The sequence below is a fragment of the Indicator indicator genome, chromosome 5 (assembly GCF_027791375.1).
Source record: "Indicator indicator isolate 239-I01 chromosome 5, UM_Iind_1.1, whole genome shotgun sequence".
Lineage (NCBI taxonomy): Eukaryota > Metazoa > Chordata > Aves > Piciformes > Indicatoridae > Indicator > Indicator indicator.
In genome coordinates this window covers 13923866-13949443 of record NC_072014.1, presented here as the reverse complement: position 1 = coordinate 13949443, position 25578 = coordinate 13923866, and the positions used below count along the sequence as shown (strand labels likewise).

General features: G+C 37.0%; 1 protein-coding gene across 2 annotated transcripts; it reads left to right on the top strand.

Moving 5' to 3' along the window:
* On the top strand, positions 1-24755 carry HYCC2 (hyccin PI4KA lipid kinase complex subunit 2). 2 transcript variants are annotated; one of them, XM_054380721.1, is made up of 11 exons: positions 1-51; positions 1078-1179; positions 7551-7730; positions 9703-9783; positions 10415-10530; positions 11220-11315; positions 13008-13124; positions 13732-13819; positions 17892-18051; positions 19210-19377; positions 24151-24755. In XM_054380721.1, exons 1-11 carry the CDS (start codon positions 1-3, stop codon positions 24753-24755), a joined length of 1764 nt encoding a protein of 587 aa, XP_054236696.1. The 2 variants fall into 2 exon arrangements, with proteins under 2 accessions (XP_054236696.1, XP_054236697.1); XM_054380722.1 differs by lacking the exon at positions 19210-19377.
* Positions 24756-25578: the final 823 nt, after the last annotated feature.

The window sequence follows — 25578 nt, the reverse complement described above, 5'->3', positions numbered from 1 at the left end:
ATGCTGGGATCAGAACGAGGTGTTGTGGAAGAATGGCTGTCAGAATTCAAGGTAAGATGAGAAGATGAGTGATAGCTATATGCTTTATGCCACCATATATCAAATAATTAATGTTTTATCTAGTACTTGATCTTTCAACTTCTTACAATGCATAAAGCCTGTAAAGGTCTGTGTAAATGAGTCAGATGATACATACTATACAATGCATAGTGCTTGTAGTAGTTTATTACTGCCGAGTAGAACACTATTGTCGCAATGTGGCTTTATAAAGCATATATTTCTGTGTAAATCAAGGTGATAGAATTTAACTGTCAGCTGGATAACACGGCCTAAATTTCTCGTAAAGCAACTTTTTTATTAAAAAAAATTACTAGACATGTTTGAAGCTTAAAAAATATTTTAATTTTTTTTGTTTTCCTGTCATCTGCATAAAACTGTCATGAAGAATCAGAAGCATTTTTAAGCTATTTTGCGTGTTGATAATTATGATGAATGAAATAAAGGTTAATGCATAAACAAATATTGTCTTTCATTACTGATATAAAATTAATCTGTTACTTAAATTAATAATTCTTCACATCATTGACAGTACACAATGTTATTACATGCTGTTGTTGGAAATTTGTTGATGAGCCAAAGATGCAAAATGTGCAGATGTGGTTGCTTTGTGGCACTTAAAGCTGTCTATGCTTATTCTAGATTATTCACACCTCTTAAATAAATCAAGTTGATTTGATAAAGACTTGAATCACAGAATGCCAAATTGGAAGGGACCCCAAGGATCATCTGATCCAGTGTTTCTAGGTGTTAAATATATGAAGATTCTCTTGGTATTCTATGAAGCTGGAGCAAATGATTTTATGAAAGAAAAATCTGAAACTGCTTTTGGATTTTAACCCTGGAACTTGGCATGTCCCCCCTATAATGTACGAACTAGGTTGCCACTTCAATAGTTTACTGAATGTCAGGATTTTTTTCTTGATGTTGAGATAAGATGGATTGCTTTTGTGATGACTGTTAATACATGGAAGTATTGATTTCTCAGGGTAATTTTTTTTTTTTCCTTTGGTCTTTTAGGCTTTACCTGAAACACAGATTTCCAGCTATGCAGCTACATTGCACCGAAAAAAACCGCTGGTACCAGCTCTTTATAAAGTCATTCAAGATCCAAATAATGAGGTGGGAGACTCTTACTACTGCCAACAGAAGTATTTTTAGTATTTTCCACCTCTGCTACTGAAACTAGAGTAACTGAGATGTGGGGATAGAGAGGAAGATTCTTTGATTCTTCTTTCTAATGTAGTCTAACATAGGTATCATCCCGCTTCTCACTCTGTTGCTTTTTGCAGTTACTTTAATTCCTTTCTGATAATACACAGCCTCATCTGCCCCCAGAAATAGTTGATGCTGTCTGGTAGATTTTACTTGTCACAGTGGACTGTTACACTTGTTTCGTTAATGAGTTTTTGTTACTTTGTTATTTCCCTGCCCACTCGGCTCCTCAAACCCTTTTTCAGTTCTAACAGATGCAAAGTAGCCTGACCCTGAAGCTCAGTAAGACCAATGCGCCTCTCACCTGGAGGCCTGTTACAGTGGAAGATGCAATCAATATGTTAAATCCTATTACAAGAAGATCATCTTCTGCTTATAGTAATATCATGTTTGTGTAATTTGGTTTACAGTGCTGTAAATAAGAATAGAATTAGGGCCCCAAAATACAGATATACACAATGAAAACTTAGCTTACGTTTGCACATAATTCATTTTGCAAATGACATTAAACTGAGCTCCATTTGCTTCCATTATGAGCATTTCTTGGAAAGTGTGTGAAATATAACTTCTGAATAAATAGCTCATTCTCTGCTGTGTAAACTACTTTAGATAAACTGCTTCAAAATATTTGATTTGTCGTGTGTGATCTCTACCAAATTTATAAATTAAATGGCAGGCGTACATAGCAAGGAAGTTCTTAATTTTCCTAAGCACAGCTCAGCTGCTCTTGGAAACCGGATGCCTGATTGAACTTAAAGGAGACTGCATAATGCTCATGCAAAAAAAAAGCTTTGTAGGTGTCAATTTCAGTGTTAAAAATAGCTTGCACAGTGACCTTTGTGCTGAAGCTACCATTGTTCTTTCTTCAACCTGAAGCCACTGTTGCTGCCATTGTCTTTTAGTATATGTGTCTTTGTGCATGCTTCTGAAAACGTAAAAGATTTCCTTTGCTATGAAAGCAAGCATTTGTGTTTGAGTGTTTTTTTTTTTTTTTTTCCTAATGAGGCAAAGTACCGTATTTGCAAAAAGGGTATTTTCTTAAGGGCACACTGATGCTTGTCAGATACTACTCTTTAGAACTGCTGTTGGCTAATCACTAACTTCAGGTTCTGCTTGTTAAGGCAGTATGTATTTACTTGTGTCCTTCTTACAAACTTCTTTGCATGTGAGGATTGTAGCTGTAGTAAATTAATTTGTTTGCATAATTCTGGGGTAATATTTGGCTTTAAGTGGGAAGCTTTTAAAATATGCTTTATAGCATATTTGTTAGAAGGGTAACTGCTGATGAAAATGAAGCTTATGTGGTAGACAATTGTAAAAATACACGTTTTAGATTCTTAAACTTGAGGGACAAGTAATTTTTTTAGTACATAACCGTAAAGTTGACCTACTTTTGAAACTTAATGAAAGGAGCAAACTATTTAGGTAGACATGATTTTTTTTTCTAGAATTGCATTATTCTATCTTGGTAAGACCAGGATTCTCAATTTAACATGGAACCAGTGTGTTTAAGAACCAAAACAACCAACCAAAGTGTTTATCTGTTTTTGACAGCTATCTACCAAACTGAGGGCTATTAAATGAAGGCAAGCATATGGTCAAGTTACAAACAATTCTTACTGTTTGCCTTTTAGGAAATTTCTTGCTTTTTTTTTTTAATATGGAGAAGATAGTAACTGGAACAGAAAGTTACATAGAGTAAAGAGTGATCTTGCTCATCAGCCACATACTTAATTGGATAATGTATTGGTTTTGCATAGTATTTGAGGTAAAAAGTGCTTTTGAAGTACTGTTTTTTGAAATAGTTTTATGATTTTTGGACTTGCTTCATGGTGGTCAATGTAAATATTCTATGGAGTTTACCTTAATGCAGCACTGAATTAAAACATTGAGTATTCATGTGGGATTATTCAGGATTAACTCGGAAAGCTCAGACTTGAAACAGAATGAGGGCACCTTTGCAATGCCAAAAAGTACAGACCTGGTACTTTTAAAATAATAGCTAATTTCACCCATTTTGTTATAGTTAAGCCTAAAAGGAGCACATTATTTTCTATCATGATTGAATTCGTCAAAAAGACAATAATTTCCAATCCTTGTCATACATTTTACTATTATATTTAACTTCAAAGTATGGCTGTTAAGATTTGAAAAACTTATCAAAAAAATAAGCAAAACTATTTATCATCTTTCTCAAAACATAACTAGTCTGAATCTCTGTAAGGTGTAAAAATAAAGCCTGAAATTATATAATTGTCATTTACTCTATATTTAAGACAGTGAAACTTTTGTTTCTAATTGTTCATTATGGCAATTCCTATTTATACTAATAGGAAAGCTCTTGTAAGTTTTTAGTTTGTCAGGAAAGAGATATGGTTACAGGAGGCTTTGTACTTGGATTTTTTTTTTAATCTGATTGCTGTGCTACTCAGTGTTTTTGACTTTGGACTGAAAGATCTTTGGAAGTGAAAAAGTGTGCACCAGTTGTATACCCCTACTATTGGTGACAGAAGCTCCATTTCCTCTATTTTTCCCATGTCTTCTCAGTGTTTATAATCAGAGAATTAATTGAAAGAGTCTGCTTCTCTGAAAAGCAGGTTAATTAGGATTCAAGGAAAATATCTGTTCCAACTTAAGAGTGTCGAGTTTTGTGTTTCCAGGTGGGCGATAATACCTGTATTGTGGTGGGAATAACTTGGGTATTGATGCCTCTAAAAATATTTGTGTTGTAGTGCCTTTGTGATGGCAGTCTGCTTTCTTTGAGAAGAAGATCTCCTTAAAGCTCTGAATGCACCAAAAGCTCTGAAGTAGTTACTGTAAACAACTTTCAGGTTTTCACCTAAGTAATTTTCAGTTGTTAGAGCTTTTGCACAGCTATTAGAAATGAGGAGTATTCATGTACTTGCAGCACCAGTAACTGGATATTACTTGTATCTTTCCAGGGAAACATAGTTCTGCTTAAAAGACTAATTTTATAAAATTTTGATTTGAAGGAAGGAAAATCTCAGTAACTGCTCTGGTTGAATCTTATCTGACCTTAGCTAAAATGAATTACTCTTTTCCATGGGACATGGATTATACCAGCTAGATTCAAATGGGAAACAGCTATGGGCTACTGTCATCTCTCTTTTAATAGAAGTACTATTTATAGCAATGCTGCTGTATGTATCTGGTTTCTGATAATATTTGTTTAGCTTTTCTTTCACCTGTTATCTCCCTGCAGATATGCTTTTATTTATTGTTTCCGGATGTTTCTTTTCTTCTTTACCTTTGTGTTAATAATTTCTTCTTAAAGAAAAACCTGCAAATTTATTCAGTGATCTCTAAATTATTTATTAACCACTGTTTTTTTTTTTTTTTAATTTGAACATCTCAAATGTGCTAGGCCTCTCATAAAATGATACAGTTTTATCTAAGGATTTGAACAATTACTGTAACAGATGGTTTTAATAATTAGTGTCACTTTTAGGTAGGATTTTCTGCTAAGCAAAAATGAAGAAAGAAGATATTTATGCAACTTTTGAACATGAAGTCATATGTATATATAAAATACTGGCATAAATATACTAGACAAAAATAATATATGCTCAGCTTGATAATTCACAGAATCACAGAAACATTCAGGTTAGAAAAGACCCTCAGGATCACCAAGTCCAATCGATAAACCTACTCTACAAAGTTCATCCCTAAACCATATCCCCAAGCACCACATCCAGGTGACCTTTAAACACATCCAGGGTTGGTGATTTAACCACCTCCCTGTGCAGCACATTTCAATGCCTGACCACTCTTTCTGTGAAAAAAATTTTCTTAATGTCCAGTCTAAACCTACCCAGTCATAGCTTGAGGCCATTCCCTCTTGTTCTATCACTAATCACCTGAGAGGAGACACCAGCACCAGCCTCTTTACAACGTCCTTTCAGGTAGTTGTAGAGAGCAATTAAGAAATCCCTAGAAGTGTTTTAATGAAACAACTGCAATAGAAGCTTTATGGGCTTCTAATTTCATTAAGATCCCAAATTAATATAAATAAGCAATGAGGTATTTTATATATATGTGGCTTATAAAGATCTGTGTGATCCGAAAGACTGGACTTCTTTCATGCTATATCAATGTTGTCCATGTCAAGCTTCTGTCCCTCTTGTGTGGGGTATCTCATTGCTTCTGTTGTAAAAACAGGCTTTTAGCTTACAGTTACACTGCTGTCAGCCAGAAGCCTTGTTACACGAGGTACTTATACCAGAGCCTTGTATCGGAAGAGTCATGTTTTGGCTTATGTAATTGGTGATTTAAAAATTGCATGCTTCATTGACCAGAATACTGGTTTTGAAATGAAACTGATATGTTCACCATTTCTTGGGTAACACTCTTTTTTAAAGGCAGCATTCTTGATATAAAATTCTGTCAAATTTATGCTTTGCTTTTGTGATACGCTTGTGTAAAACATCTGAGTCTAAATATGTGTATGTGAACTTGTACAGTCTTACAGATTTATAGCATTGCACATTTTTCAAACATTCAAACTGATCTCTTCTAGGAATGCCTGTTGTTCTGCTGGTAGCAAGGGACATATTCAAAGTTTTTCAAACTACAGTGGGATCTATGGGTCAAGGCCAATTGCATGAGATTCAACAAGGCCAAGTGATGGGTCCTGTGCTGTAGTCACAACAGCCCCGTGCAGTGCTACAGGCCTGGGGAGGAGTGGCTGGAGAGCTGCCTGGCAGAGGAAGACAGGGGGCTATTGGTTGACAGCCAGCTGAACATGAGCCAGCAGTGTGCTCAGGTGGCCAAGAAGGCCAATAGCATCCTGGCCTGTATTAGAAATAGTGAGACAAGTGGCACCAGGGAAGTGATCGTCCCCCTGTACTCAGCACTGAGGAGGCCACACCTTGAGTACTGTGTTCCATGTTGAGGTCCTCGAGCGTGTCCAGAGAAAGGAAGCAAGGTTTGTGAAGGGTCTGGAGAAGAAGTGCTGTGAGGAGCATCTGAGGGAATTGGGATTGTTTAGTCTGGAAAAGATGAGGCTGAATAGGGACCTTATTGCTGTCTACAACTATCTGAAAGGAGGTTGTAGTATGGTGGGGGTTGTTCTCTTCTCCCTAGTAGCAAGTGATAGGACAAGAGGAAATGGCCTCAAGTCTTAGCAGGGGAGGTATTAAAAGAAACTTTTTCACTGAAAGGGATATCAAAGACTGGAGTGGGCTCCCCAGGGAGGTGGTTGAATCCCCGTTCCTGGAGGTGTTTGAAAGATGCAGAGATGTGGTGCTGAGGGACATGGTTTAGCACAAGACTTGGTAGAGTTAGGTAATGGTTGGGCTTGATCTTAAAGGTCTTTTCCAACTGAAAAAAATCTATGATTCTATTTTCTGACTCTCTAACTCCTCTTTCTATATGATTATAAACACTTTAGGTTACATGGTTGCCTCCATCTTTTTGCATGTTGAATCCCGTGAATATTTTGTTTAGGTTAGATCTTCCCATTTCTAATAATGTAATACTACATACTGGACACAGACCTTATAAAAACTCCTCTTGGAATATTTTCTTGGGGTAGCTTTTGACTTTGGTATTATAAACTTCATTAGTCATTGGAAAGGAGGAGTCAATTTTATGTGTTTGGTTTGTTTGTTTTCTGTTCATTAACAGCTCTGTGGATGCATCTTAATGATTGATTTGGTGTCTATGGTTTTAAAATGGCAAGATATTTCTCTTGTTTATTGCACACTTATTTGGCAAGGACCTTTTTTGATTCTCATACTGAAACACACAGGGCATGTCAAGACTGAAAAAAACAGTTTACTTTGTAATGAACAAATGCAGACTTGTGAGGTTTGAAACTAAAAAGCTAAAAAGAAATCAGTTCACATTTCTGTCAATAGCATCATTAGCAGCTAATCTTTAACCTTCGTACTTTTGGAAACCTTACAACTGCACCACTAAAGTTATGGTGCACAAAGTTCAAGCCACATGTCTGTCACATGCCTTAAATTAGGACCTGCATACAAAATACATGTCATACTGTGAACCGTAAAGAATGTGGTCGTGGCTGTAGTAAGGCCACATTTCCCAGTACCACATACCAGTGCTGCTCAGGACTGTCCTTACAGATCTTCTTAAAAGGAATGCAGATACACTTTTGGTTCATTCACTCAATCACCATGAAGGAATGTATTTTTATTGGCTGCAGTGGCCATATGATATAGCTCTTATATGCTATGTCACTTTCCCTTATTAGAGAAGCCTAACAGTAATTCATTAGTATTTTTGCCTTTCCACAGCTCCTGGAGCCTGTTTGCCACCAGCTCTTTGAACTTTATCGTAGTTCTGAAGTTCGGCTCAAGAGATTCACACTGCAGTTCTTGCCAGAGTTGATCTGGGTATATTTGCGTCTCACTGCCAGTAGAGACAGGCAGAGTAATGGTTGCATTGAAGCATTGCTACTTGGCATTTACAACCTGGTAAGTGAGATGATGAGAATGGCTGAGGAAAGCTTTGCTCTGAGAGTTTGCATTGCTGACCACTAGAAATAAAGTAAATTATTGGAACAACATATCTAAAATTATAATACACTTACATGAAAGCATATTTATTCTGGAGAATAGCGTCATGTAATGAAGGTTTAGTAAGAACATGTTTGCAAACATTTTTAATTGTACTCTCTCCAGGTAAACATTTAACCAAAAAGGATCATTTCATGGGCTTTCTGGAGCTGTTTTATGCTCATGTTTGTAAGGAAATTAAATAGCCTTCCTTAATGTTAAAAATGCAACTTTCTATGGACATTATTGTAAGGCCAATATGCTTGGACAGTTTTCATGCGCACTTTGCCTTGCCCCCCACTTACTCTGAAGATGTTTTCTTAAGGGTAATTTGCAGCTGAAACCACCCTCCATGCTAGCACTTCAATACATGCATGTACAAATTTGAGGCAGATGGTTGGTGAGTGAAACTGTGATTTTTAAGGATAAGTACAAATAACTGTAGATGATTATCTGGTGATTGCATGTAAAAGTAGTTTTTTATATCCTTAACCTTAGCCTGGAAACGTTTTCTCTTGTAATGTTATGATGCTGATTATGCTGATAAACCTAGCAACACTGCCAAGATAGAAATTCCTATTAGAAAATGCCTGTGTTACAGGACTTTAAAACGTATTATACTGTAATGTTGCCCTTTCCTCTGCTCTCACAGTAAACCCCTCCTTTAGATTGTGCATTATGTTTCTATATATGATGAAACACAAACCAGTCAAACTCTGGTTCTTAATAAAATTCTTGTTATGTGTCTGTTGATTATCTCTAACAACTGGGAGATCCAGTTAATTTATATTTATTCAGATAGAAAAAACATTGGAAACTGCTTGTGGATTTTTTGTACTGTTTGTTGGGCCAAAGTAGCATGAGTATGCTTTCTGATAAAGATCCTTTAGCAGTCCCTCTGTTATGTTGGTGATCCTTTTTTTTTCAAGGACAGCAAATTCTTCATTCTCTCCAGATTCAGGAAGAAAGAGGCTTCAAAATGTACAGTGGCTGCCACTATTTTTTGTTTTTCTCTTTCTGTTGATATTTTTCGGTGTTTATACCGAGACCGAAGTTTTCTCGATACTTAATTACATAAACAATAGAAAATGAAAGACAAGGAAAAATATGCATTCCGCCAAATTCTGTCAGCTGTCATCCCATTGTAATGTGCTACCTTGCACTAAGTTTTCACATAAACTGGAATGACTAGAGCTCATTGCTAGGAAATTTGCTATACAAAGTGAAAAGGCAGGATTTTGGACTCCTTTTTGATACAGTCTTATGTAATTGCTCTTAGTATATTTGCTTTTAAAACTGCTGGATTTGCTTATGTAGTAGCCTAGCAACTATAAAATCTGGCCAGTCTGAAAGCCTGTTGAGAAAACATTCTGTCTATGTATTGCTGATAGAATGCCTGAAAAAACTTTGCAAGTCCCCTTGATTTCACCTTTTTATTATGAATTTATTATCAATTATTATGCATTTATTATGAAGTACTGCCCCTTGTCACCAAGTGACTCATCATGTATCTGTCTTGTGGGCTTAAAGTTTAGCTTTACTCCACTATGCAGTTCTATTATAAATAAATGCTATAATGGTGGGCTAGAAAAGCTTTTTGTTCTTTCAGTTTTGATTGTCACAGTGATCACGGAACCAGTCCTCTGGTTTTTAAGTGTTGCAGACTGATCTGCAAAACAGACGGTTTTGCAAGTAGGAGAGGTCTTTCCTGCTTTTAAAATATGTATGTAAATTTGCTGATACTCTGCAAAAACATGGAGAGCCTGGATTGTTAATAGCCTTATCAGATCAGGATTCCTGACTTCTTATTTGTCAAATGCGTTTCTAAGAGTAGAGAATTTTTTCAAGTTTTATCTGCTTACTTCTGGTTTGGTTTTGTTTTTTAATGCAGGAAATTGCTGACAAAGATGGAAACAACAAAGTTTTGTCTTTCACCATCCCTTCATTATCTAAACCCTCAATATATCATGAGGTAAGAGCTGCTGTGGTAAATTAGAATTGAATCTATTAGATGAACCAAAACTGAATCCATTTGATGGAACAGGCAATTTTAGATGGGTCTTGTTGCAGTAAATTTTCAGTGTCAGTAGCTTCCAGTCAGCGCAGTGAGATTCAGTAGTATTATAAGAAATGCAAATGTTGAAAAATCTTTACTGATGGTGCCCATTTTGCACAGAGGTTAGTTGTGTTGTAGTTGCAACTGTGGGGTTTTTGCCTCTTGCGTGCTCATATACAAGTGGTCTTCCGTCTTTTAACTCCTCCTTAGTACAGCTGGAACTTGGAATTGTTTTTCTTTCTCTACTGTTGCTGTACAAAAAAAAAAAAAACTATGATTGCACAGATAGTATAAATGAATATGTAAGAATCAAAGTTGAAAATTATTCTCCCCTGCTCTACTGCTTCTAAGTGAGGAAGCTGTTTATAATAAGGAAATGAGGTAATGTTTTAAAATTTACTGTATTCTGGAGTAATCTTTGTTTTTACAGATCAGATTTGTGTCTTTTGGCTTGAATGGTTAGGAGTTTTAATGCTTTTGAGGACCTTTCACTTATGATTTGATTTCTACCCTTTCCTTTCTTCCTCATCCAACCACTTATTTCTAGCCCTCTACTATTGGATCCATGGCATTAACGGAAGGAGCTCTGTGTCAGCATGATCTCATCAGGGTAGTTTACAGTGATCTTCATCCTCAGAGGGAAACCTTCACAGCACAGAACCGGTATGTGTATGTATTCTAATGTTAGAGGTGCATTACTAGGTAGACAAGTCTTTAAACATTAAGACCAAATATTAGTGTTCAATCCTTTCTTAGCATTAAGTGCTTGGAAATAAATCTAGAGAACAGTCTTGGTAATCTTTAGGTATGGGTCCTGTTTTGTTTTGTTCCAGTTTTCTCATTTCTACTAGTTAACATAGAAGAGAGTAACATTTCTCTGTTCATCGGGTTTATGTCTGTCAACTCACATTTTGCTAGAAGCATAGCAAAATTCGGCTTTGGCTCTGACTGTTACTGATTTTCCCATAGGAAGGGGGGAACGCAGCTGAGTGGATAGGCAGAACTAGGAATGAGAGAAATTGGCCTGCCATTCTAGTGACTGCCAGCTTTACCTGTGTCTAAACGCAGCTCTGGGAAAACTGATAAAATACTTTTGAATACATTGCAAGCTCTAACTCTGTCTAAATATTATATTCCTTCATGGTTCCTGCATATGCTAATGGATTTTAGTAATAGTAATTATAAGTGTTTAGTAATAAAACTTTAAATAGCCTGTTTCAAGTTACTGAATTACAATGAAAGAAGATTTCAGGATTTCTGTGTTCATTTCTGACATTTCATATTGCTGGATATTTTTTGTGTTAAATTGAAAAATTTAAACCATGCAAGATTTTGTTCTTGTCTCTTTTCAGGTTTGAGGTTCTGAGCTTTCTTATGCTGTGCTACAATTCTGCTATTGTCTATATGCCTGCCTCTTCTTACCAATCACTTTGTGGGATGGGTTCCAGGTGAGATACTTGCCTTTGAAATAGTCTTGCATGGTGCATCTAGACTTAAAAATACTCATATAGCTAAAAATAAATGAATTTGCTTGTTTAGTAACCTAAACTATTTAGCTCTTGGTCAGTCTTGCAACTTAATTGGAGATTTGAAGCCATGCATGCATACATACAGTAAAAACACATGGATTATCTTACTATTGTGTATGTTTTCATTCTAATTATAAAACTTCATGTTATTTGGAAAGAAAATAAGGCCAGTTTTGGGGAAAAAGATCAGTTTAAGCTAGTCGGACATTTTTCGGTGTAGTCAGCTTAAAATTCCTGTGAGGAATACCACCAGTTGCCTCCACTTCCAGATAGTAATGTCTTGCTTATGAGGACTTTTTGAATATAGTGCTTGCATAATTTTGTGGGTTTTAGTGATTATTTGGGGGGTTTTTGTGTGTGTATGGGGTGGTGTTTGGTTTTTTTTTTTTTTTTTTTTTTGGTGTTCTCTACCCCCACCCTGTTGTTTTTCCTTCCTTTTTCTTTTTCTTTCTTTGATAATAGCATCCCACTCTCTGGAAAATTCAGTACTCAAACTCTTCTACATGCCCTTTACATAACCTTCTATTTGAGTAGCCTTAGAAGCATCTGATTGGCAAAGATCCCTGCTTTCTGTTCTGAAGAATCTCAAATATATCTGATATTCCCATATGCCTGGTTTTACCAGTATTTTTGTCTAAAATTAGATAAATTCTCTCTCCTACTTCTAAACAGAGGAACCTCATAAAATATTTTTTGCTTAGCTCGTTTGCTTCAGTACAATACTGCTATAAATACATGCAATTCAATTATGTAGCAAAGAGGGATCAGACTAGCTTCTAACATATATTCTGTAGTAACACACATATAACGATTAGGATTAAATCCCCTTTTCTGCCCCTGCTTTATGATGTGAATGGTTTAATTATTGGTATTCTTGCATCATCTTCACTTGAGATGTGGCTATGTTAAATTTGACGAATACGCTTCTGAAAACTAGATGCATCTGAAAATTAGATCTGTTCTTTGTGTACAGAAGAGAGTCAACATTTTACAGGTTTGGGGATTTTTTATTGTGTTTGAAACAGTGCAGCAGTTACCATGTATTAGTGGTCATGATGTTGCTTCCGTGATGAAGGTTCAGGTGTTAATGTTATGAAAAAGTTTATTCTGTTATTTATGAAGACTCAATGCTATGTAGTATAGGGGAAGGCAGGTCCTTTTTTCAATGATCAGAAGTTTTTTGGTTGTTTTTACAGTATCTCTTTTATGTAGCTTTAGATAAAATGATTAGATGGGACATGACTTATTTCTCATATACAACCAAAATATTTTCTTAAAGAAAATTGGTTTTAGTTGCTGAGTTTAGGAGAGAATCTCCTACTTGGTGCTGGCAGTAGGGAACATCTTGCCACCTTCATTCTTCAGAAGCTGGTTATGATTTGAAGACAGCAGTTGGAGTTAATGCCTATATGGGAATAACACTGGGTTTTGAACAAGCCACATCTCAAGGCACTGTTGTAGAACTCCTTAAATGTTGGAGAGAGCAATATAAGATTGTTTGACTTTGTTACTTATATTTTGAAGAATTTTGAAAACTAAATAAAATCTCTGTGACATAAAACATTTGCAGTCTTGTGGAGCTAGGTTTTTTACAATGGTGTGTCTTTTCAGACTGTGTGTGAGTGGATTTCCACGGCAGCATGAGAAACGCTGGAAAGAACACTGTGGTAGAGTGGTGTTAGATCCTGACTTCATGGTGCAGCTGCTCACAGGTGTTTATTATGCCATGTAAGTGGAAGATTTTTTGTTTAAAGAGAAATGTCTGGTTTTACGTGAATTAAAATATAAATATTTGGGTTATAGATAAAAAAAGTAGAGTTCGTAACACAAGTTTATAATTTGATTAATATATTTCCTGTTACTTGCTTACTTAGCCAAGTTAACTTTTTCAGCATTGAATTAGGTGATAAAAAGTAGTCAGTAGGTGTTGAAGAGGGTTAGACTTCTGGCTTTACCTTTTTCCAAGTTTCCTCTACAACCAGATACCTTTTGTTGACAAGCTTGGATGCTAGGATAACCTAATGAAATGCAAGACCTCTTCAATGTCAGTAGCTTCCGACACAGCAAAGATGCATTTCTGATGTAAATTCAGTTTTGCTAAGCAGTGTTAGCTTTTACATCTTGACTCCTGTTTTCTTTTATCTTTTAAGTTTGTCCTCGTTGTGGCTTCAACTTTGCCTTGCTTGGTGGTGACAGGGAGGAGCGTTTTTGTTACACGAACAAAATTAAATGAAAAATGCTTTGTTTATCCTTTTAAAAGAAGAAAAGGGGCTGGGATATGCATACAGTTGAGTTTATAAGATATGAAGGGTAAGTATCTTCCTTTACTTTTTAGATATAATGGTCAGTGGGATCTTGGCCAGGAGGTATTGGAGGACATAATTTACAGAGCACAGCTTGAACTCTACTCACAGCCTCTGCTGGTAAGAAACAATCCATTGCAATTTATGGGCTTGGTTAAGAGGAGTGTGGATGTGTTTCTGAAGTGGACTGATGATGAAAGCATTTGTGTCCATTTACTGTGCTCCCAAATGCAAGTGGTTGTTAAGAGCTGGTGTTTTCAGCATAGCTATTTGTACTATGTTTTTAATGCTTGAGTATTAAACTAGGGCACTGGGATCTCCTAGGACTCAATGATGCTAAAAACTAGAATTTTGTAGTGGATTATGCTTGGATCAAAATGTTTGTTTTGGAATAAGTTTAACTGAATGATTACATGTCATAAGGCATTTGTTGCAAAAAGGTATTTTCTTTGTTTCAAGACATTCAGTGGGACTGAGAATATGCTGTGTGGTTTGACTGCTAACAAGGTATAAAAAAACAACAATAACATACAGCTGAAAGTGAATGGGAGCTTCATCCCTAGAGTCAATTTTTATTGGTCAGAGTGACACAGATTTTAGTCTTTACCTTCTTTGGAGGAGCAGCCGTAGCATAGAGTTTTTCTGATTGTTTGGGATTTGTTTGGTTGGTTGCTTGGCTTTCAGTTTGGTTTGGTTTTTAGTTTCTACTGTATTTGTTCTTCTAATAATAAAAAGAGAAATTAAATGGGGAAGGTGGTTAAACTGGGCTGGGTGCAGGTGGATGGGAAGGATGAGGAGGTTGACAGGAGGAATGGAAGGATTTTGGCTTTTGTCGGATGTAGGCATGAGGATCAAATTAATTGAGAAAATTAAGGAAAAAGTAAAATAGATTTGTCTCAATTTCTGCATCAGAGTTGTGGCTAGAAGCTTTTAATGATACTCTGAACCAACAGCAGTAAAATTTCACTGCTTTTTACATAACTGAGAAAGGAGTGGATTGGGAAATATCTTTTTATGTGGCAACTAGAGATCTCTGTTCTGCAAAAAATTATGTAAAATTATTCTCTTGATGAATTAGTATTGGCTGTAAAATTTATCTACAGGCTTTCTGACACTGCTGCATTTTAAATCCGTGATGTTTGTTGATTTATTATAATAGTTGGTTCCTTTTGTAAATGACTCATCACTCCATCAGATTGAAAAAATATTAAATTAAATATTGAACCGGCTGAATTTGGCCACCCAAGCTACTACATTTAAAAGGTGTATAAGAGGATCTGGAACTTGATGATATGACAATTTTCACTCCTTATTGTTAATTTTTAATCAGTGTATCCTTGGAGACTATTTCTAACTGTAAGAATTGTGGGGTTTTTCCAGAGTTACTATTGCATCTCCATTCCATTATCTTGTGTCAGTGACATGATGACATCACCAATGTTTCCCCGTTCCCCAATTTTTGGGTTTTCCATGCATATGCATGTGGGCACATCTGTGAGGTTTTTTTTCTTAATACTCTGATTGTTGCTGTGCTTCTTACCTTGTTTTACTGCAGTTTTTAAAAAGCAGCTTTCAGAAATAGCCAGTTTTATAGAAAAATGACCTGCATATCTTTAGCCTCATGCTATATATTCAAGTGAGGTTTTTTCAAAGGCTGGAGTCCTTTAACCATATTGTCTTCTTCAGGAGATGTGTATAATTTAGCAGCATTATAGAATTTTGTATTTTAAACTTATAACTGCTGGCACCAAATAAAATACTGTCTGTGCAACATCCCAGATAAATTTCAAGTCAAGCCTCTAGCTAGGATTTCCTAACAGCAGTAAATTCTTTGAAGTCCAGTTAATATTTAGGCAAACTCCCACATTAGGATTATTTTTACATATCTGTACTCAATCTGTCCATATAATTCTGAGAACATCAGTAGTCATTACAATGAAAAACAATTGTGTTTGGGTATGTCTCTTGCAGAAAAAGTTAGACAGTTGTTAGGGCCAGGCCAGCCACTAGGCATATGACAGATGCTTTCTATTAATCCTTCTCCCTCCCCAAAAGGGAAGAGAAAAGAAATATGAGAGAGAGACTTGTGGACTGGAAAACAAGCCTAAAAACTGCTTCAATGAAAACAATAACACTAAAATTAAGTGTGTGTAACAATATACAAAACTGATACTGAACCAAACCTCCCAGGGGCTATTACCTATCATCACAGATCCTGTGGACAGGCTCTGAGGAAGTCCCACATTGAATTCAGCAGTAGATGGGAACCAGATTCAGGAACTAGATTCTGGAGCTGAATTACAGATTTTGATTCAGGAACACAGGGATCAGGATCAAAGGCAGAACAGACAGAGTCCTCCTTGAATGCTGGCCGTTCAAGAAGAGAACTTGACCTTTGTGATCCCTCAGATGTATACCGAATGTGATGTATATGGAAAGGAATACCTGTTGGTCAGTTTAGGATCATCATCCCTTCTGTCCACTTCTCCCCACAGGTGCAGCCTTTTACTTGCTACACCCCCACAGTAGTACACCGCCAAGCTAGCCTGAACCTGGGCAGTAGCTCAGTTCCAGTCAGTCTTTTCCTCTGAACACAAGATTTTTGCATTTGTTTTAGACAAAAATCCCTGTCTTCAGTGCAGAGACATAAGGGTTTTTTTAGCCTGGTACACAAAAAGCACAGACCTTTTGTGACAGCATCTTTATCCAGTGTATTTTATTGATGTACTTAGTGCTTGTATTGGGTGCTCTCTCATTAGAGCTCCTTTCTGCAGACAAGAGTGAATATCTGGCCTGAAACCAGTCCTTCTTTGTCATTGATAGTTGCAGACTTGCCAAGTCTGAATCGTGCTGTTTGTTTTCCTGCCTTTAAGTACCAGATTAGACATAGTGATCAAGTATTTTTGCAGCTTGAAGGATTGCACTTTGTTTTTTTCCTGTCAGAGAAGGACTACGACTCATTTAAAGTTGTTGTTTAGATTGTTTCCAAGTTCTACTGCTGCATTAGTTTTTATCTCCATATGGTTTTCTTCAGACTCCAGAAGTACAAATTGTGCTATTAGAAAGGGCCAGCTGTTACAAGGTTCACCAAGCAAAAGTGCTGTCATTTTTTGGTCCTGTTGCAGAAGGTTTTTGCTACTAAGATTTTTAGATTTTAATCCAGCATAACGAGAAAGGTATCCTTCAAAAGAAGGTACAATTCTAGAGAGTAGATAGAAAGGCAAGCCACTGTATACTCTTGAACCTGATCTGTTTTGGTTCAGTACAGCAGAAAGGAATTTACAAAGTCTTTAGTATGGTTAAAGATAGAGTGAAGGCAGTTTGTACCGTTTTGAGAGGATGGTATGGAAACAGGCCTCTGTGAACAGGAGAGCAGTTCCCAAACAAGTGTTGTGGCTGAGAGAATTGGCTAGCAAAGGGCAAATCAGCATTGAACAGGTGGAAGGCAGAATGATAAGGAGCATTTCTGTAATGGTGCCAGTAATCTTTTGTGCTGGTTAGAAGTCATACAGAAGAAGATGTTTAATGGGAAGTGAAGCAGTGTTCTTCCTGGCTAAATCCCCTTTTGTGATTGCTTTCCCTTGCAGCTCATGTACTTGCGCAGCTAGGACTGAAGTGAGTTTTTCATCCTATCTCCTCATGTCTTCCTTTGGTCACATAGGTAGAACCACAGGGGTATACCATGATGTGTACCTCACATTCTCTCTCTTGGGCAGGGGGAGCATCTGCTTGCTGTAGAGATATGAGACTCTACAGGTGGGGAGTACAGGTGGCCCTGTCTCCCCCATGCACAATGCCATACGCTGTTTGCAGTAGCTTGGTCTGTGACTTCAGTTTTGTGGCATTTTTCTCATAAAACATGAAAGGTATTTTCTCTGTTTTATAGTCTCTTTTGGTTGGAAACCTTTGTGTGTAGATTATTACCTGTGTCAGTAAAAGTAGCAAATGTAGAACAAAATAAATTGCCTCAAAAATGTTAGAAAACCCATCTATATTTTTTTGGAATATGATTGTGTTGGCTTTTCAACAGTTATGAACTGTGAATCTTGAGGATGGAGCTGTCCATCTGGATAGAATCTGGCATAATTAATAATTCTTAATTGTTTCCCTTTCTGTATGCAGTAAGACATCTAAATATTGCCATTAAATGTGCAATCAAGGATGGTAATAGAGCATTTTATTGTTATCTTAGGTTGCAAATGCCATGAAGAACTCGCTGCCCTTTGATGCTCCTGATGCATCACAAGAAGGCCAGAAGGTACTGAAAGTAGAAGTTACTCCAACAGTGCCAAGGATTTCTCGGACTGCTATTACAACAGCTTCTATTCGTCGTCATCGTTGGAGGAGAGAAGGTGAGCTTTCTCTGCCAAGAATAAATACTGTAGTGTACTGTATTCATCATCATCATTGTAATCTGGCTTCCAAGTTTGAGTGTTTGCTGAACAGTTGTTTTGGGGTTTGTTTGTTTGTTTTCAAAAAGTGATACTCCATAACAATGTATAGTATTTTACATCTTTAGAGCACTGCATTAACATGAACATTTGGGTGTTTGTTTTTTTAGGTAGGTGAGAAAATGAAAAAGCTGTAAAATATTCAATAAGTCTTCCTTTTTTTTTTTTCCCCCCTTCGTGTAGCACAGCATAAAATCATAGGGTTAGAGTTTGGCTTAGAATTTAAGTTCTAATCCATGCTAAAATTTCCATTGTAAATAGCTCAGGGAATGAATGGTATTAACCAGACTTGATAGGTTCCAGCTACCTAAAGCTACTTGAAGGCAATGGGAAAGGGAAGAGCTGAACATCGCATTCCTACCACCATATGGCCCAATTTAGAAAGGGGCCGTGTCATAAAATAGCTTTGAATAGCTTCAGTTAGTACTTATTTTTCTTTAGTAAGTACTTACGTCATATGTAAGCCTGATCAAGTGTGTGAAGAAAAAAATTACTATGTAATAGTATTTACCTTGGTATGATGACATCTTCAGTGTCAGTGTAACAAAAAGCTTGTTTGGAAATCACTTTCACACATACAAAGCTTTGTTGTTGCATATATAAAGCTTCAGTTAAAAAAACTATATAAATAGCTGAGGGTAGAAAGCAGAATAACCTAAAAATAAACTGAAGGTAAAAGAGTCTGAAAACAAGGATTATATGTTTTCCTGTGGTGTTCTTTGAGGTGTTTTTTCTGTATCATGTGCAAAAAGATTTCATGATCTCTGGTATTCGACTGAATCAGGATGTACAGGACAACAAGTAGCTGCCTTCTGTTTTCAGGACTCTGAGTCATGTTTGTCTTCACTGTAGCTGACATTATATTAATTTGCTAGCCTCTGATCTACAGCATAGCTCACCTGTCCCTTTCTGTGGATGTTTTCACCAGCTCCTAACTAAGCGTGGATTCTGTTTTGTGTTTGTTCGATGTCCACATAAATATTCTATTTTCCCTGCCTGGGTTGGAATATGCCAAGAAAGGAATAGAAAAGCACTAAAATGTTATATGTTGAATCCCAGATGGCTTTGACTTCTCAAACGAGGCTGACTCAAGCATACCTGGCTCACCGATCCAACACGGCTCCACAGACCTAGGGATCAAACATGAGCAAGAGGGGGAGGTGCTGATGCGCAGGACCCCTGAGCATGGCTTCCTGGAGCCCGCCTTGGCAGCAGCCACAACAGAGGGTAGGACAGAGATGAGGAGGCAGAAGTCAGTGAGGCAGTTGCTGGAGGAGGATCCTGGCTCCTTGTCCCCAAGCAGAACTTCTTTCCATTCTAGTGTGTGTTTCCGCTATCCCAGAGTGTATTAGCTTCTCTTTGCAATACACGCATCCCCTATATACCTAACATCAGGTCAGGTACTACCTTTTGTTATCATGTGGGCTGGCCTGGGGCTTGCATCTGTGTGGTGAAAGATTGCTTGGCATGGCAAAAAAAGATTAAAAATCAATAAACAAACCCCCAAACCAGGGGTAGCAGTGAAGAGCTTTGGGATTGCTTGGAAACTTTCTATTACTGAGCATGTTTAACATTCAGAAGGAAGAAATGCACCAGATGAACATGATTCTAGTCCTGAAAAGTAGACAATGTAGAACGTAAATAGATTTTACTACAGTGAAGTTACAGCAGTGTTTTCTAAGTTTGCAGTTTTTAAATTTCCAAGAATGAAATTTCCTGTTCCCATTAAGTCAAGCCTATCTAAGACAAATGTACAACTGTTGGTTGTTTTTACTTGCCAGTTGTCCTTTAATTGCAAATTCATACATGTACAACTTGTTTACATGAATAGGCTGGCTGCTTTAAAGACACATACCAAAAAATTACTTTTCAAGAAGAAAAAAGGTTGTCATGTTCCTAAAAAGTTTAGAAACAATTACTACTTTCTCAGTCACGCTGTCCACACAAATGCTGTAGGATTCCATATGTCTATGCTCTGCAGCCAAGAATAGCAAATAAAGTAGCTGGTAGAAATCTGTTTTGTTAAGTTCATCCATTAATTATCTCATATTTAATCCATAAAATACATGGCTTTTGAGTACTCAATATGAATCTTGATTTCTCTTCAGAGATTAGAATTAATTTATTTTAAATGTTAAGTCTTGTTTTCTTAAGTCTTCTTTTATATCTGAATGTTCCTTTGGTGTTTCTAGCCTGTATAAGCATATCAATTCACCATAAATGAGATTTATTTGCACATTCAGATATGAGCTACATAGGTTTCAGATTTGTTTTTCTGGAAACAACCTGGAGAATTTGGAGATTTAATGTACTGTTATCACAGAATGCTTATCCTTTATCAGAGCTGCTATTAATCAATAATTTAAGACATCATGCTTCTGTAGAAAATAGGTACACAAAAATATTTAGTACAGGTTTATAATCTACTCCTTGGTGCATTTGAGCATGCTCAGTAAATGAGTGCTGTCTTCTCCTAAATTCATTTCTTCGGTTGGTCTTACTGCATTTTACTAAACTTTGCATGTGCATGACCTGAAGGATATGGAGAAGTCCTTATGTGCAGAGAACCTTCTTGGAGAGATAGGAAGTGGAAAAGAAGTTTATGAAGATGTGGCCTTCTAGTCTTAATTTAAGATGCCTATATAATTTGGCATGTCCTTGGATAAGGCATCATTCCACATGCTTTACTTCAGTCGGTGTGGGTTGAATACCCTTCACTTCTGTAACACTAGCAATGTATAATCACATGCTTGGGCAAACTGAATTCTGCCAGTTAATAGCACTTGGGAGGAGAAAGAATGGAGTTTGGCTTATTTACCAGTATAGAATTTTGTGTATATATAATGGTCTTTTATTTTACTGATGTTGATTTTACAGAAAGTTTCAGCTAGCAAATTCCCTCTCATAAATATAATTTTGATATTAAATAATATAATGAAAGACTGGTCATTTCTAGTGACTTTTCAGTCTTCAGGTACGGGAAGGATAAACAGAATAAAGATAACTTAAAAAAGCTATATAAACCCCCTTCTTGAGATCCAGAAAGTAGAAAAAGGCAGATTTCAAGATTGACTCTGTAACACCTCACAAGGTATTCTGCTTCTGGATGGTGGCATCTGGGGTTGTGTGTCCTATTTTGGGTCAGTGGAGAATGCTGTATCTACATCTACAGGATTAATTATGTACAGGCATAATGAGAAGTCTTTGGGGACAAACATTCTGGTAAGAACAGCAGAAGTCCTGAACACACACTGTAATGCAACTGACACAATTTCTGCCAGGTTGCACTCTCTCTCTTCTGGCCTTACAGAAGAGTGCTTGGGAGCAACAGATTTTTAGTTTTTGTTTTCTTTTTAAATTGTCTTATTGGTCTGTTGGTAGGGAAAACAATAATTAAAAACTTTGAGTTCATCTTATTTTTTCCTAAAAAATGTAAGAACTCAAACTTTATTGTTTCTGAGGGGAGTTTTTATAGAAACAATAACATGTATTGGTAAAAGAATATTTGCTGAATTACTGCAATCCCACTGAGAACTTCTGTAGATGTATGAGTCTAACTAGATGGAAATTCTCTTGCATGTTGTCTTCTCTATCTTCTTCATTTTTGAGCACTGCTGAGCTGCTTGGGCCTCTCTGTAGTTGCAGCAACCCCTCTCAATCTTGTTTTTAAAATCTGTGAATAAAAATGCCATTTTCTCAGTGTGACTCTTTTGCATCACAGTCCCTAAATAGGAATGTCTGGTTTAGCATCCTGCTTACTTGGCCATGTTTTAACATAAAGTTTGAAGACAGCTAATGTCTTGTAATAATAAAAAGCTTAGCAGTATTGTCTGGAGACACCTTCTTTCAAGGTACATGGTTTGTTTGAATAAGAAGGGCTTGAGAGGGGACTTCAGCTGCTGCTATTTCTGCCTGTAACCAAACACACCTTCATCTAGCTTTGCATGATTATATAAAGAAACATAAATGTTGGTTTACTGAAAAAGTGCTCTTGCTTTCAATATGTTCCAGTTTATTAGCATCTTTGATTATGTGAGGGAAGGTTGTGGGAGAGGGGAATGAAGATGTGGCAGATTGTGAATAAAATATATCAGTGTCTAATGTAAGAAAATACACTTGTGTCACACTGAGAAGATAAAGGCCTTATTTGACTAAATGAGGTGGGCAGGAATGGGGGAAAGTATACATATTTTGTATACGACTACAGGAAGTTAAAGCAAGTAATGCACCCTTCATTTTAGTAATCCTTGAAACATAAGAAGCATCTTTTTTAAGGCTAAAGGCTTTACCAAGGAATGAAGACTGCAGTAGCTTGAACTGTATTACCTTTCTGCTTCTGGGAGGTTAATGAGCTGAATAGAACTGTATAAAACTACAAAATAATCTCACATTGCATTGTTTTGAGAAAGGCCAGAGAATGGTCTGATTTGGAGATGGCTTAACATCCTTTGTAAGCTGATACACAGTGATGGTAATTCCAATGCAGTTTCCTGAAAAAAAGGTAAATTTAAAACAGAATAATAAAACCTCCCTGTAAAGTTTACATTTTGCTTTACACTTTGGAAGAGTGAGGTTGGATCAGGCTATGCTTCTGTGACACAGAAGTGTCAACAACACTGAAAACTTTATGCCTGTTCTTCCATAATGTGGAATATTCCTTAGTGCTCAGCTAACAATCAGCATGAAAGGATGAGCTTCCACTCAAATATTGGTATCTCTTAGGTCCTTCCTAGTGCTTTTTCCTCATTCCATGAAAGAGTTCTAAACATATTTGCTTGGTGGCAAGGTGGGTTGAACAAACTGCCAATGGAGCAGTACAGTGGCTTTAGCTGGGACAGATCCATAGGCTTTGCAAATTTCTTGTAAATAATCAAGCTCTACAGCTTACATAAAGAAGAGCACTGTTCTTACACACTGTCTCTTATTTTGCTAGCATGGCAAAATTTATGGCTTTTTCCCATTGAAATGTAATACATGGAAGAACTTCATCTCCATTTTCAGTTTTGAATGCTGTTAGTTTTGTACAGAAACTAACTCTTCTTGTGAGTAATTGGAGTTTAGAAAAATGACAGAATATGATTTAAAAAAATAATAATCCTTGTGTGTAGACCTAATCATATTATAGACAAGAAAACAAGGATTTAAGAAAGAAGTTTATCAAGATCTTTTTTTCTCTTTGAGATTAGAGTCAAAGGCACAGTGCCTCTTCTACAACACCAAGTGTTTCAGAAATTAAATTTCTCTCAATATAAGATTTTGGTGATTGTTTTTCTTCCCCCTCTGAAAAATCTAGATGCTGAGATAAAAGCAAATACAGTGAAAGCATCAAAATAGGATTGCTGGAAATGCAGGAAGAATAGAGCTCTGGAGGAGAAAGAACTAGGATTTAGGTTAATCTCCAAAAGATTGCATAGTCACGTTGTTTGAAGTGCCAGTTCTGCACAAAAGAAGCCTTTGCCTCTTGGAGCATTATGATTGCTGGCCTAGGAAGTAGCCTAATTCTGAAGCTTAATGAGCACTCACCAAAAATTACTCTGACTTGAAGAAATCCTGAATATGCTTAGATCTTGCATCAGAATAGGATAAAATAGTCCGAAAGGATTTTCTTTCATATTTCACATGGAAGAGGAGAATAAGCACTACTTTGAGCAGGCAGAACTAAAATAAATTAACCAAATGGGGCCTAATTATTCTTGTTTTTAGACAAAGTTCAGGAGACGTTCAGACTGATAAAAATGATGTAGAGGGAAGGCAAATTAAGATCAGGGAGTACTTATTATCAGATTCTATTTATTCTGCTAAATATAGCAGTAAGATTATTGACAATCAGAAATTTTTTAAGCAAATGGAAACTCAGTGGATTAGCAAATGAGGTTTGTTTTGACGTTCTGTATGCATCTTTTGACTTCATGTAACTTGAATACTTACTGTGTGTTCTGATTTGGTTTGGTTTTTTTTTTTCCTTTCTCTTTTTTGTTGTTGTTTCTTTTTTCTTAATAGACACTGAAGGTGTAAATGGAAGAGAGGAATCTGTGAACCTTAATGATGCTGATGAAGGATTTTCATCAGGAGCTTCCCTCAGCAGCCAGCCAGTTGGGACCAAGCCTCTATCATCTGTATCCCAGAAGGGCAGCTTAAGGAAAACAGCAAATGGGCATTCTGCTAAGGATAAAGAAACCTCTTCTGCAGCAAAATCCATCGAGAGCCCTCGAGATTCAGTAGCTCGGAAGCAGTACATACACCAATCTGCTGAGCTTGGTGCAGATATAATTGAGATGACACCTACTAAGAAACACCTCAGCCTGCCTGCTGGGCAGGTGGTGCCAAAAGCCAACAGTTTGAGCCTGATCAGGACTGCCAGTGCTTCCTCCAGTAAATCGTTTGACTATGTGAATGGCAGTCAAGCAGGTTCGAGTGTTGGAGCTGGTACAGAGGGTGTTACCAATCTAGCAGCTGGCAACACCAATCGCTTTTCAACTATCAGCCTACAGGAGGACCGACTAGGCCAAGCTGGGGAAGGTAAAGATCTCCTTCCCCCAGTAGCTCCCCTAACAAAGCAGTCTCGATCTCCAAGTTTTAATATGCAACTGATATCCCAGGTCTAACTTTGACTTCCTTCCTTAGGACTCCGTTTTTCCTCTTAATCCCCAGACAAGTTGTTCTTTTGTCAAAGTATGAACCATCATCCCACAGTGTAAAAATACTGACTATTGTGATCTTGTTTGATTTGGTTTAGCTATCATATTGTATTACTGAAACAGCAATAATTCCTCCCTCACCTTCATCCTCCCTCCCACCTTGTAAACATGGTTGTGAAGCAGGATATAATGTACTGTATGCCTTTTTCCATGCCTTCCTTTCTCCTTGGGTGATGTGCAATCCATCGTAGGCTGATCAGTCCCATTTCAGCACTGTGAGACTGGAGACACCGGCAGAAATGGTGAATGTGATCCCTATGAGATGATGCTTTGGCTTTGTTAAGAAATAGAAACGGGTTTGTTATCTCGGTCTACAGTACTGCAAAGACTACTGGATCATGACTTTTCTTTCTCAGAACCAGGAGTGCCTCAGAGATTCTAGTGTGACTATGGACCTCTCTGAGTCTGTGCAATCAATTCTGGGGAGGGGATTGTCATTGCTGCTCCTGGCTGCTTACAGCACTTTTTCATTAGAATGAGGGTAGTTTTTCTTGCCTGCCCACAGTCTCTCATCCCAGAAGCTTTTGATGTTCAGCAACTGAGACATGACTATTAACAAGTTGTTTTCCTTCAGAGAGAAAATTTTAAGTAGGTAATGCAGGTTACAATGCACTTCTAGTGGTATTGTAGCCATATGTAACATTACATGTCTTCCCCTCCAGGACACAGGGTCATTCTGTGTATAGACTAACATTTAGATAACACCATGCTGTTAAAGTGATCTGATTTG

What these genes read in the sequence shown, in the direction of transcription:
- HYCC2 (XM_054380721.1), top strand. Translation starts at nt 1, where the DNA reads ATGCTGGGATCAGAACGAGGTGTTGTGGAAGAATGGCTGTCAGAATTC. An exon ending in ACCTTCACAGCACAGAACCG is followed by an intron (nt 10,531 to 11,219) that starts GTATGTGTATGT and finishes GTCTCTTTTCAG; the next exon opens with GTTTGAGGTTCTGAGCTTTC. An exon ending in TCTACTCACAGCCTCTGCTG is followed by an intron (nt 13,820 to 17,891) that starts GTAAGAAACAAT and finishes TTGTTATCTTAG; the next exon opens with GTTGCAAATGCCATGAAGAA.